The 13,782-nt window shown below is 42.3% G+C and overlaps 1 protein-coding gene across 4 annotated transcripts in view; it reads right to left on the bottom strand.

Moving 5' to 3' along the window:
* atrnl1a (attractin-like 1a) overlaps positions 1-13,782 on the bottom strand; it is a 345,015-nt gene that overhangs the window by 304,279 nt on the left and 26,954 nt on the right. For all 4 annotated transcript variants that reach the window (XM_039784008.1, XM_039784009.1, XM_039784010.1 and 1 more), the window contains exon 2: positions 1,096-1,179. In XM_039784008.1, the coding sequence (XP_039639942.1) occupies positions 1,096-1,179 (84 nt within the window). The remainder of the gene's footprint in view (positions 1-1,095; positions 1,180-13,782) is intronic.

The raw sequence follows: 13,782 nt of genomic DNA, 5'->3' as shown, positions 1-13,782 counted from the left end.
TGAAGTCTTTTATATAGACCTTAGTGGTCCCCTAATACTGTATCTGAAGTGTCTTTCCCGAAATTCAGCCATGGTACAGAATTACAGCCACTAGAGCCAGTCCCAAAATGAGCTTTCGTTAGGATGTCCCATTTCTGTGTCTGTAGCTATTAAGGAGGAGGGGGTGGGGGGGCAAGGTGGAGGGTGGGGGTGTGGTCTTGACCAACTCCCACTTTGCTCATTTGAAAGCCATGATGTCTCTCTCTCATGGGTGGGCCAAATTCTCTGGGCGGGCAAAGCAGAGAAAGGGGAGGTAACCTTGCTCCTTATGACCTCATAAGGAGAAGATTCCAGATCGGCCCATTCCTATCACCATTTCTAGCTACTGGGGGGACCGTAGGCAGGCTGGGGGAACTCATATTAATGTTAAAAAACCTCATGAAGTGAAATTTTCATGCCATGGGACCTTTAAGTGCAAGCAGGTGTTGCGACCCAGAAATATAAGATATGCAAATGTCATGAAGCTACAAAATGTTATAATAAAAAAAAATAAAAAAAATAATTGTTTTACCACGATACACAGATGTTACGCAACTTTATTTCATTGTTAACACGCCGGTGTCGATGTACGACACTTCCGAGTTCCACTATTCGTCATCAGTCTGCGTGACTTGAGGTTTTGTGAGTGTTGAGTTTGTGAGAAAAACGCTGTGTCATATCCGGCTGCTTCGTTAAAACTGTACACACACAAAAAAAATGCAGTTCCGTGGAAAATAAAGTTGCAGAACAAAAAGAAGACGGAGTCATTTCTTTTCAAGAGTGCAACACAGGCACTGCATGTCAACAACCGTAGAATTAAATGTACAGTATACAGCGCTTTACATAGCTATGTCTGTGTGCATTCAGTCGGTGCAGCATGCATCTCTGAGCACTCATTGGGCACAAAGCAACTCTGGAGGAAAATAACTACATACAAAGACAAAGTCCTTCTATTCACACAGTAATAAAGCTCTCTTTATCTGGAGCCCTTCAGCCAGATACAAAAAAACGTTTTTAACCATGTAGAACTAAGTAAGATAAATGATGACAGAGGAGAGGAAAAACACAGATACTTACTATCCTTCTATTAGCCAAGTGCATTTGGTCTTGTACTTGTAGTTCACTGGTCCATCTGTGAGAGAGCCTGACAGGTCTGTTAACCTGTCGGAAGACACACGGGGTAAAAAAAACTATGAGTTTTAGTCAGATATTCAGTGAGAATGACAAATCATATGCTCAAATCACATGCTTAACCAAAGCAAAATAAAATAATGATGTTGCAGTTTGTGTGGGCTTGCTTCTGCCCTTCAAGTACAGCCATAATTTAGAGTTGAAACCGCTGCTTCTCAAAGTCTTGTGACCCCCCCCGCCCAAAACAAAGAGATCCATTCTTAATGCAGGGAGGCTCTCCGTCAGTCAGATCATGAGACATCTAGCAGTTGTAACGGGACTTATGTCTGATAATCACTACTAAATCAAGTATTTCATTTGTAAGAAACTGGCAAAAAGCAGATTTGTTCCAAAATCAGACTTCCATTATCTGAAAAAGTAGAAAAATCTTCCAACATGACTAACATCATCTAAATCTATTCAAATTTAGCCATTTTAAAATCTAATGGTTTGAATTTCTACAAAACCAGTCTATTGATAAAATATTGGAAAACTGAACTCATTAAAGGTCCCGTATTGTAAAAAGTGAGATTCCATTTCCTTTTTTCACTATAAAGTGGGTCGAGGTGCTATATAAATACTATGAAAGTATCAACAGGTGTAGTCCTCAGAGAAATGCACACAGCCAGTATTCAGAAACGGTGCCTTTAAACGAGCCGCCAGGACTTCAGTAAAATTGTGATGTCACAACCATAATGCAAATGGAAAGTGGCGCTACAGTGCCGTTAAAATCATTCAACTGCAACGACGGTGCAGAGACTCCGAGAGCGCAGATGCCGAAGACCCGGAAACGCTGACCAATCAGAGCGGACTGGCAGAGGGTGAACGCAGGTATATTCAGACAGACAGAATGAGGAAAATAATGTGTTTTTTTAATTTAACATTAAAGCACGTAAACATCAATACAAGTATAAAGCTGAAAATGAGCACTATATGGGATCTTAACCATTTTATGAAAAATGACTTTGAATCAAGTGAATCACTGCTGCTGCTACAAGGGTGCAACAGCTCAACCGTACATGTCAATTCATATCGGGCAGTTTCAAATGATTTTCTGCTCCCTCTGGCATATTCAGTCATTTTGAAAACTCACATACCCTTTCAAAAACTGACTGACAGATCTCATTTAAAGATGATGGATGATGCTAATTAGACGTCTACACGGAGGGTCGACAGAGGGCATTTTCGTTCACCTTGGTCGGACTCTTTGCTACACTACGCTTGTGTTATCACGGTCACAGGTAAGATGGACCCACAGAAGCACAACTCTCAGGTGATTGAATCAAAACACAAAAAAATGCACAGGCAACGGTATCCAGAGCAAAAGGCAAACAGGGTATCCAAAAACAGGAAAAACTAGAAGCACTTGGAATCGGGGATAGCCGCTCAAATGCCTAACACAGACGAAAGACGATCTCGCAGCGAGGTAAGTGACAGGTGGGGGTTAAATACACAAGGACGGGGAAGATAACGAGACACAGGGGAAACACATCGGGGCGGGGGAAGGTAATCCCACTCGGCGGGAAGGCAGACAAAGACCAGGAAGTATCAAAATAAAACAGGAAGTGGCAAAACAAACAGAACTAATGAAAGAAATTAAGAAAAAAAAAACTAGACCACAGGAGCTAGACATGACATGTGTCAGTTAGTCAGTTCTCTTTCCCCCTGGCTATTTATCCATAATCAGATATTTCAAGTTACTATTTCCAGCCAGGCTAGTTGTTTCCTAGCCTCGTGAGACCGTCCTGATCTGGCCTCGCAGATCAGTCTGGCATCTTGAGATAGAGAAAATTTGGAGCCGTTAGCCAAACGACCGGGCCAATCAGCGTTGGTTTTGAGGTGGGTTAGGTGGTGACAGACAGATGGTTTATCCAATCAGCTAACCAGTATTTTCAGCCAGCGGTCCGGGAACCTGAAATGGTGTCTTTTATTCCTAAATTCTCGTTACACAAACGGCAAATATCCTTTACCGACATGTTGCTTGCTTGCTGAGCTAACAAGCTATGCTTTGCCTGCAGCAGCAGGGGTAGCCTGGCTTGTGGTTATATTTTCATACGCTTCGTGGATCTGATTGGTTGATTTGGCCCGTCTATCACCAACATAGGTGATAGACAGATGGTTTATCCAATCAGCTAATCAGCTAAGTATTTTCACCCCTTCCCAAAAGTTCTCCAACGGAAAGTTCCCAGATGGATATGCCGAGCAAATGTGAAGCAATCCATCTGGCGGAGTCAGGTTAGTTGTTTCCCCCTCCAGTATTAATGCTAAGCTTAGCCAACTGTTTCCCAGCTTTCAACTTACAAACATGAGATTAATATTGATTTTCTCCTCTAATGCTCTGCAGGGCCAAATACCTTTCGGATCTACTTGTGAACTATGAACCGCAGAGGCCTCTAAGATCATCAGGGACAGGTTTGCTTGCCATCCCCAGAATCAGAACAAAATAGGGGGAAGCAGCGTTCAGTTTCTATGCACCACGTATCTGGAACAAACTTCCGGTAAACTGTAGATCGGCACCCACGCTCAGCTCTTTTAAATCAAGGCTGAAGACCTTTCTTTTTGATACTGCCTATGTTTAATTCTTTGCACTGCACTGTATTGGGAATTTTATTCTTTTATTCCTGTATTTAATCTATTTTTAAATTTTTAAATTTTGTATTAACTATTTCTAATTTTGTATTCATTTTTATTAATTTCTAACTGTGTTTTAATGTTTTATGTAAAGCACATTGAATTGCACCGCTTCTGAAATGTGCTATACAAATAAAAATTGCCTTGCCTTGCCTTGAAAGACAGCAAATAAAAGTTGTTCCCAAAAAAACATTGAGCAACTTCAATTGTAGGTAACGTGTTCATTATGTTGCCCTGCCTGATATTTATCTGTTTTTAATTCATCTTATTAAAATTCCTCTTCCACGAGAAGCAGCCGCCACGCTCCCTGCTACTGTCTGATATCGTCTGACAGAAATGCAACGTTACACCTGCCGCAGCACGTGCATCCTGCACTCCATTTAAATAGAGTCCCCTGCTCTTGCTGCTGCTTAACATACGGCTCACCAGCACGGCCAAATGGAGAGCAGCCTCATTTATGCATCACAGACGCCACTGATGTAGCGTACAGACAACCCTACATTATTCAACTTTGGGCTAATGTAGGCTCTTTCTCTTTTAGTTGGATAAAGATAAACCTCATGTGTGGCCTGAACTTTGGTCTTTACTGTTGGAACAATAGTTTACCCAATATTTCTCGAACAAAGTCTATACTTTCATATCAGCTGCAGAAGTAAATCTATCGATATATTAAAATTATGTTAAAATTCATACGTGAATGTCCTCAGCCAGCGAGGATTACAAGTATCTCAGACTGAGCCTGGAGTGAAGGAACCACTGGTGTCAGAATAACAATATTCCTGCGTGCAGATAAAACATAACATGGCACTCTTGTCAAGGTAAGACAGTGCACGTTACTGTTGCCATGACGACCCCATACTTGACATGTTCATGTTGCAATTATAATAACCACATTGTTGCCGTGAGCGTGTGTGTGTGCGTGGCAAACAACGGTCACACCTGTCAATCAAAGTAATCCCACTCCGCATAGAGGGAGAAGGTGAAAACACACACCACACACACACACACACGCACATGTGTGTGTGTGTGTGTGTGTGTGTGTGTATGTGTGCCTTTAATGTTCTTCAAATCATATTGTAGCATGGCTGACAAAAAAATCGTCATTACACGTACCACACAGCCGACAGCGACGCTGCAGGCTCGGATAATGAAAACACACACACACTGTCACACACACACACAAATACATACACACAAACACAAAAACACACACACACACACACACACAGTAACATACTGTCCAACCCGAGGCATGCTGCGATATCTTCGGCGCCTCTGACACTAACACGGTGTGTGTGTTTCAGTGTGTGAGTGTGTGTGTGTGTGTGTGTGTGTGTGTGTGTGTGTGTGTGTGTGCTTTCATTATCCGAGCCTGCAGCGTCACTGTCGGCTGTGTGGTCACACTGGCACGATGCCAGACCAGACAGTCAGTGAGAAAAATAGGGAGTTAGAAACTAACTTGTATTGTGTGTTCTGGGTAAGACAGTTTTTGCGTATTTTGTGTTTGTATGTATTGTATGTGTGGTTGTACTGCTGCCTGTCTTGGCCAGGACACTCTTGAAAAAGTGATTTTAATGTCAATGAGTCTCTTCCGGGTTAAATAAAGGTAACATAAAAAAATTAAATAATGATGATTTTTTTTCCCGGCCAAGCTACAATAGGATTTGAAGCACATTAAAGGCAGGGTGGTAATGTTAAAAAGCTAGCAAGATTTGAAAGCATCTCCGTCTAACCCCTCCCCCTGCCCCCTCCTCACACTGTCGCTGCTTTAGAGCAGAGCGGAGAAACGACCGCAATTTTACGTCATGTCTTATTCAGCGGTAAGCTAGCAACTAATATCATACCGGGGACTTCCGGTTATGGGGATGTGATGAGCAGACGTGGATAATTATTACTTAGATAATCCCAATTAGAGTAAAAGCATCACAACTTGAAGCAATACTTGTAGTACAGGTGAATATGCCGAGAAAAGTAACCAAGGACGAACGTCCTTGGTTACTAGCGAAGCTATACAGTCATTCAAACAAGAGTTTTTACTCTAAGATGGATGGTGTAGTCACAGCAGTTAAAAATGTCTAAACTGACAATAATTGCATCGTTCTTTCAAGTGCTCATATTACGCTTTTTGGCTTTTCCCCCTTTCCTTTATTGTGTTATATATCTTTTTTGTGCACGTTATAGGTTTACAAAGTGAAAAAGCCCAAAGTCCCCCCCAAAGGGACTTACCATCTCCAACAGAAAACACTGTTCACAAACTGCTCCAAGCTAGCGTGGCACGCCCTCATACTCTGCTTCTGACTGGCTAGTAGTCCTTACCTAGGTACTGTCAGGACACGCCCTCATACTCTGCTTCTGACTGGCTAGTAGTCCTTACCTCGGTACTGCCAGGGCACACCCTCATACTCTGCTTCTGACTGGCTAGTAGTCCTTACCTAGGTACTGTCAGGACACGCCCTCATACTCTGCTTCTGACTGGCTAGTAGTCCTTACCTCGGTACTGCCAGGGCACGCCCTCATACTCTGCTTCTGACTGGCTAGTAGTCCTTACCTAGGGTACTGTCAGGGCGCACCTCCTACTCTGCTTCTGACTGGCTAGTAGTCCTTACCTAGGTACTGTCAGGGCACGCCCTCATACTCTGCTTCTGACTGGCTAGTAGTCCTTACCTAGGTACTGCACATGTGCGACTCCCAACAAAGATGGAACAGAAGTGAGATGTCTCACTCTGTAGGTTAAACAGAGAGCTCAACACACAGGGTGAAAAGAGGAGCTGCAGCAATGTGCAGTACAACAAAAATATGGTGTTTTTTGAAAATGAAACCATGTAAACCTATTCTGGTACAACCTCTAAATACAATTATGAACCCGAAAATGAGCATAACATGAGCCCTTTAATGACTTGCCAAAGGACCTAAAAGGGAACAAACCAGCAGAAATACACACCATCACCATCACCATCACCATCCGTCAGTACATTACAGAATAAGAGTGTGTCGAGCCAAATGTGCTGCTGCTCTGTAATGAGAGAGGAGGAAGGAGAGCAAACAGATTGCAGCGCAGCAGGACACAGGCCACAGTAAATGCTCAAATCCTGCTGATAAAACACACACACACACACACACACAATCACACACACACACACACAGAGCACATATATTCACACACTCACAGACACATGAGATTGAAAGGAAGTAAAAAAAGAAGTAAAAAAATGAAGAATACAACAGCCCTCAGGCCCTTTTGTTCAGTCTCCTCTCTCATTCCCCTCACTTCTCCCTTTTCTATCTATCTATCTATCTATCTATCTATCTATCTATCTATCTAATCTATCTATCTATCTATCTATCTACCTACCTACCTATCTCTCTATCTCTCTATCTATTTATCTATTTATCCCTGATGGTCCCAGTTTGATCCTCTAGCTCTAATCCCAGATTAGAAGAAAAATATTCATGTCATGTTGCTGTAATGCCTGACTCAAGTGATAATAATATTAATGACGATGAAGCAAGTTCTGTATTTTATCTTTTTTGGTTTCTTGCTGTTGGTGAGCCATAAGTACTGCAGAGATCTGAAATGATATTCACACGATCTATTGTCTTCTGTCCTGCCTTATTACTGCAGTATACATGCTTGCATTTCTCCTTTGTACATTACTAAGATTGAAATTAATAGAATGTAATGTTCCCATCTAAAACAAACAAAATTTCAAATAGTCACTAAGCGTCATGCGCACTTCCTTTAACATTACAGTTTTTCTCAGTCGCTCTGGTACATTTCTCGAATCATCCTCGACATTTGCAAAACAGTAAGTGCATTTCTCAAAACAAATTCGTACAAATAGCAACACACCATGGATTACCTGCAAAAGCCAGTCTCTTGCTCAAAATACCTTAGTTCATCTCTCCAAAGTAAATATCTGTGTCAATGAACATTGTCAGAATGACAAGTCCTTGTGTCATTGTGTACGGATAAGACAAGTCAAATTGCTTAGTCATGCTGTCAATATAACGGTGTACTCTGGAGGGACGTTCTGATGTAAACTATGGCTAACAATTATTGTAAATTGTAGGTTACACCGTAGTGTATGTGGGAGTTTGATTGCAAGAGGCTGGACAAGATTCACATTTACGCTTTTTACTGTTTGTACTGTAATTTGTTGACAGACCATGTCATTGCGATACAGAAAGGAAAAGACAGCACTGCATAGCACAAAGAAAATGTGAACATAGGACAATCTCCTTAGGGAGAACTGTACATGCAGTGCTGTAGGAATTACAGGCAATTTTTTTTTTTTCTTTTACACTGCAGTATTCCTTCTTTGCTGTTGACCGTCCAATTTTTTTTTTTCTCTCTGGCTGTTGACCCCTCCTTTTTTTTTATCTGCCTTCAGACATTTTAACATTGTGTTAGCTGTACTAGTTTATATTATCTATATACATATATATATATATATATATATATATATATATATACATATGTATACTTGCCAGTTGATGGTTTATGAGATGCACCTTCGTTAGAGAAAGTCAAGATTCACCTGGGTGGAATTTACCAATTCAGGAAAGATATAGAAAAATGTCCAATTGAAATGTATAGAAATATGCTTGACATATTATGACAACTTGTTCTACCATTTTGCATGTGAAGACTTATGCTCTGAACTAATGCCTTGTTGTGGGGGGTGAGACTATTCAACAGAGACCCATTATAATACATTTTGATCAACATGACATAAGCAATTGATAATGTAGGAAAACAGCAGAGAATTGTACATAATCATTTGCATGGATGTACCAAAGCATTTGCAGCTTGTTCAAAGAAATGAGAAACTGCTTTTTTGATGTGCACAAGTGACACAATGGTGTGAAGATTGAACAGGTAGTTTTGAGAATTTCAATTCTGATTTGAGAAATGTACCAAAGCGACTGAGAAAAACTGTAATTACACCATTTTCAGGAAAACCAAAGATCCAAAGGTTTGAAGACTAAAAAAACTGGAGATGGGAAAACACCTGCAGACATGTAGAGAACACGCAAAAAAGCCCCCACCTGCCGGATAAGTCAAACCCCAAACCTTTGTGTTGCGAGGTAAAATTACTGTTTTTGTCCAAGGAGTCTGGTGGCTTTGACCAGAGCATAGGACAGCTTCAGCTCCCCTTGCATGAACTTAAACAGGGCTGTCTGACAGCAAGGTGAAACGGTGAAAATATTCTAAATATAGCGTACACTTAAACTGACGGCGCGCCGACGGCCATCTACTGCAGCTAGCACACTGACTTTATGAAATATCCCTTTAAGGATTAGAATTGGGACAAAGCCTTGGTGTGGCTCTCCTCACGTATTTCTTGGCTAAGTGGAAACCTCTGTGGGAGCAGAGTGCCTATGCAGAGAGGCTCAGCAGCCCCTCTATGAAAACATGCGAAAGGTAGATCCCATTCATAGTTAATGAGGAGCTGACTGGAGCGGCCTCCGACAGCCCCAACACACCATCATCACTCCAGACGACTGTCCCATTAATCCTCCCAAAAAAAAAGGCCTGGAATAGAAAAAGACAGGCATACCTTATGTGTGCACTTGCAGACATGAGACCCCCCACATACACACACACACACACACACACGCACGCACACACACTTGCAGTCGGCTGAGGTTATAAATGGTGACCAAAGACAGCAGCCAGTCTAGTTCACAGCATGAGGCTAAAAATCACGTCTTTTACAAATTCCACAGGACTGGAATCAGGATCCAAAACACACACACACACACACACACACACACACACACACACACACACACACACACACACACACACACACACACACACACACACACACACACAGAGGATGATGGTGGCAAAACCAGAGAGAGCAGAGAGCAGAGAGATAAAACAGAGACAGGGACGAGGGGATGAGGTATAGAAGAAGAGAGTCCGGCACCCTTTTGAAATATTCATCCGCTCCGGGTGAATAATTGATGGCGTACAGAAGACAGATGCGTGAGGGATAGACAGACAAATGGATGGAAAGAGACCAAAAGGGACATGTAGAGAGGATTAGAAGCCCGTGTCTTCAGCTAATAAAGGTATAAATCTCTGTCGCCACCTTTAGAGGTTGACCATTAAAGCCTAACACTTAACCGTTCACTTCAGTCACACACACACACACACACACACACACACACACACACACACACACACACACACACACACACACACACACACACACACACACACACACACAAACAGTCATGGAAAGTGTGTCTTACAAAACTATTCTTTATGATACAAATAAGACCCTTGTAAAAACATTTTAATAATCCTAATTTGAAAATAAAGGGAGGACATGTGTTGTTGGCCATGTCTGCATCTGGTTTCTGGATTTCCAGCCAACATATCATCTTTGTTGGCGTGTTAAATTGCTTTAATAACATCAATAATCAAAATTGTTTTGCATTGCAAGCAGGAAACACAAAGCAGCAAACATTAATAAAACATTGTAAAGAATCATGAAATATGAACGTGGCTAATGGATGAGGGATTTCTCCTAAGATACAAGAGTAAGATGAGCAATCAAAGATTATTCAGTTGGCACCGTGTTATTTAATGACGCCAGGAACTTAAAACGTAACCTGGGTCAGTTAGTCCGTTACGATTTGACTTTAAAGCTCGGCATTATTTTGGAATGTTTCAGTAGACATTTTTGTCGTTTTACCATTACATGGTACCTGCTCGACTCGCCTCGACTCTACTCGCCTTTTTTTGGTTTGCCATTATGAAAAGAAGTCCCTGGTACTAGCTAACAGGTACTTTTTTTAGGATCACCTCCGTCAAGGTTCCAAGCGAGCTGAGGCGATAAGATAGATTATAAACACGTTCATGTTTACTTGCGGGAGCCATCTTGGAAACCAGTCATGACTAGTCGAAAAACGAGCGCCGTGTAAATTCCCATACTGTCTATGGAGATTCCACGTTGCACGGCGTTCAAATTCCTTTTTTCCATAAATAAATATGAATTTTCTGTAAGATTAGGCCCGACAAAATAGTTTGTTTGACGTTGCCATGTAGACCGACCTATATACAGTAACCTATGGCATTTTTTCATTACACGGCACCTGCTCGACTCGCCTCGACTCTACTCGCCTTTTGGGGTTTTCCATTATGAAAAGAAGTCCCCGGGACCTGCCAACAGGTACTTTTTTTAGGATCACCTCCGTCAAGGTTCCAAGCGAGCTGAGGCGATACCAAAAGGTGATGTGAAAACCTGCAGACTACTGATTGGTCGGAGAGAATCGTCACTAATCACTGCGTCATCATTGCTAGCGACAGACGGGGGGGTGTCCTGAACAGAATATTACGAATCTCACTATGGCCACGCCAAGACCCGCCCTTGAATAGCATTTATTGGCCAGGCGTCCATGCTTACGCAAGGTAACGTAACCCCATTTGTACAGGTCCTATCCCCTAACCAATCGGGCTATCCTAACCTTAACCACTCCAGGTCAAATGCCTAACCCCAACCAATCGAGCTGCTTCGCAGGGCGGGTCGTGGCGTGGCCATAGTGGGATTCGTAAATTTGCATCCTGAACAAACCCGCCATTTTGAAATACTTTAGCCAGCGGTGTTTTTTTTACTGCCTCCAGCTTCTTTTGAAAGAAAATGTGTCTTCTAGCTGTGTCAAGAGCCACATACCGAGAACCAAAAACAACACACCTTCGACGTTCTGTGTGTGTGTCGCGGTACGTCACGGCAGTTTCCTGCGGCGTCGCTATGATGACCAGCCATGCTCGCCTCACGCATGAGGCGGTACAAAATCTGCAATGGAAAATGGAGGAGGGGGCACCGCGGCCGAGTCGAGCCGAGCCGAGTAGAGCTGGTACTAGCAGTGGGTAAGCGTCATATGTTTTGTAGTCTCTATGTATGTGCCTCTAGGTCATGCTATTTCACTGATGAACACTTGTGGCTGTAAGCAGAGAGAGTTGTGTGGAGCTGATAGTCTTCATTAGCTTTGTGTCAACTCATTTGGCAACGGCTTGAATGTAACAGACGTTCATTAATATAAAAAAGGGCCCTATCTCCCACCGGGGCAGCGCAAAGCCCGACGCAAGTGTCTTTGCTAGCTTAAGACCGACGCAGTTGTCAATTTCCCGTCCAGCACCCGCGTTGTTTAATACCAAATGCACCAGCGCCCATCTGTGCACCCATGGGCGTGCTGGTCTTACAGGGAGATGTGTTCAGGTGCATTCTGGGCGTATTGCTATCTTGAGGCAGCGGGAAGTGATCGCGCCAAACCTGGTCTAAAGTCAATAACGCAGCGTTTAATTGTTATTTTAACAGCAAATTAGTAAAATGTGCATGCACACTATGCTCGGTACACACACAGGGACGCGCAGCATCACACAAACATGCAAAAAAAAATATATTACAATGTGAAATAGTAGGCTATTATGGAGTTTTGGTAGCATAGTGCTTGTGCCATATATGATCTGCTCGCGCACATTCACTTCACACACAAGCACTTCCTGCTTAGCAAATCCACCATCATAATAGCAATGTGGCAAGGTACAAACGCGCCTGGCTTTTAAAGGGAATGGGAGATAACACTCTGATTGGTTCATTGCATGTTACGCCCAAAACGCACCTTTGATTAATGAAGAAACTAAGTACAACCCTTTAGAACCACGCGCCTGGTGCACGCACCCTTTTTTCCGCCATCAAACTAGCAAAAGTGGATTTGTCACGCTGTGCGCTTAGTTCGTTAAAATAGGGCCCTAAAGCTTTAACTAGGTAGTTTTTGTGCCTAAACATATCCCAACTGCAACCGTTTCACAACGTTAACGACGTGTTTAAAACCGCGGTTTAGAAATGAGGGCGGTCGGAAAAGGCTCCCGTGGATCGTAAAAGAAAGAAGGAATAAACGACCTATATCGTCGTATAGTTTGGAGGACTCAGTTACCTGAGCCGTTACAGCAACACATCACTCGTGTTTTCTTTTCATTTCTGTTCTGCCGTGTCTCTCAGTTATGTGGTTTTTGTTACGTTGCAGGCTAGATAGGAGATGATAGGCAAGCTTGGACCTTAAACAACTGCAGCTCCCAGGAGCCTTTGTCAGGAGCTGGAGGAGTTCTACTCTCATGTCACACGCAGCTAAGGCATCAGCAGGTTTAAGATTTAATGAGCTTTAACGGCACCAGCGAGAAAATCAAATTACCCTGCTATTAACTTTTTAAGGAGTAACAGCAGTGATGTGTCCAGACGGTGTGCAGTGACACCCCAGACTTTCTCCCTCTCGGACTGCATTACATTACACAGCCAAAGCGTATCGGATTGTCCAGTGCTATAAAAAGAAGAGGAAAATAAAGGGTAACACTTTACTTGAAGGTATCGACATAATCGTGACATGACACTGTCATAACTATGGCATGACACTGTCACGAACGTGTCATAAACTTTTATGAATTCTGTCATTAAGTGTCATTCGGTTTTTATCATGACAAGTTGACATTGTTTGGGTTGTCTTGATTATGACATCTTGACATTAACCAGGATGACATTACCAGAAGAAGATGTCTTTGTCATGACAACTTGACATTACATTTCTTTGGAATGTCCTTATTAAGAAAACTTGACATTAAACAGAATGACATTATATCAAGTTGTCATGACAAAGACATCCTCTGGTAATGTCATCCTGGTTAATGTCAACTTGTCATTACAAAGACATCCCAAACTAATTTAATGTCAACTTGTCATGACCAAGACAACATCTGGTAATGTCACTTTGATTAATGTCAAGTTGTCATAATCAAGACAACCCAAACAATGTCAACTTGTCATGACAAAAACGAATGACACTTAATGACAGAATTCATAAAAGTTTATGTCACGTTCATGACAGTGTCATGTCATAGTTATGACAGTGTCATGTCACGATTATGTCGATACCTTCAAGTAAAGCGTTACCAAA

Source organism: Perca fluviatilis, chromosome 19, assembly GCF_010015445.1.
Source record: "Perca fluviatilis chromosome 19, GENO_Pfluv_1.0, whole genome shotgun sequence".
NCBI classification, from domain to species: Eukaryota; Metazoa; Chordata; class Actinopteri; order Perciformes; family Percidae; genus Perca; species Perca fluviatilis.
This window is presented reverse-complemented; position numbering and strand designations above follow the sequence as displayed.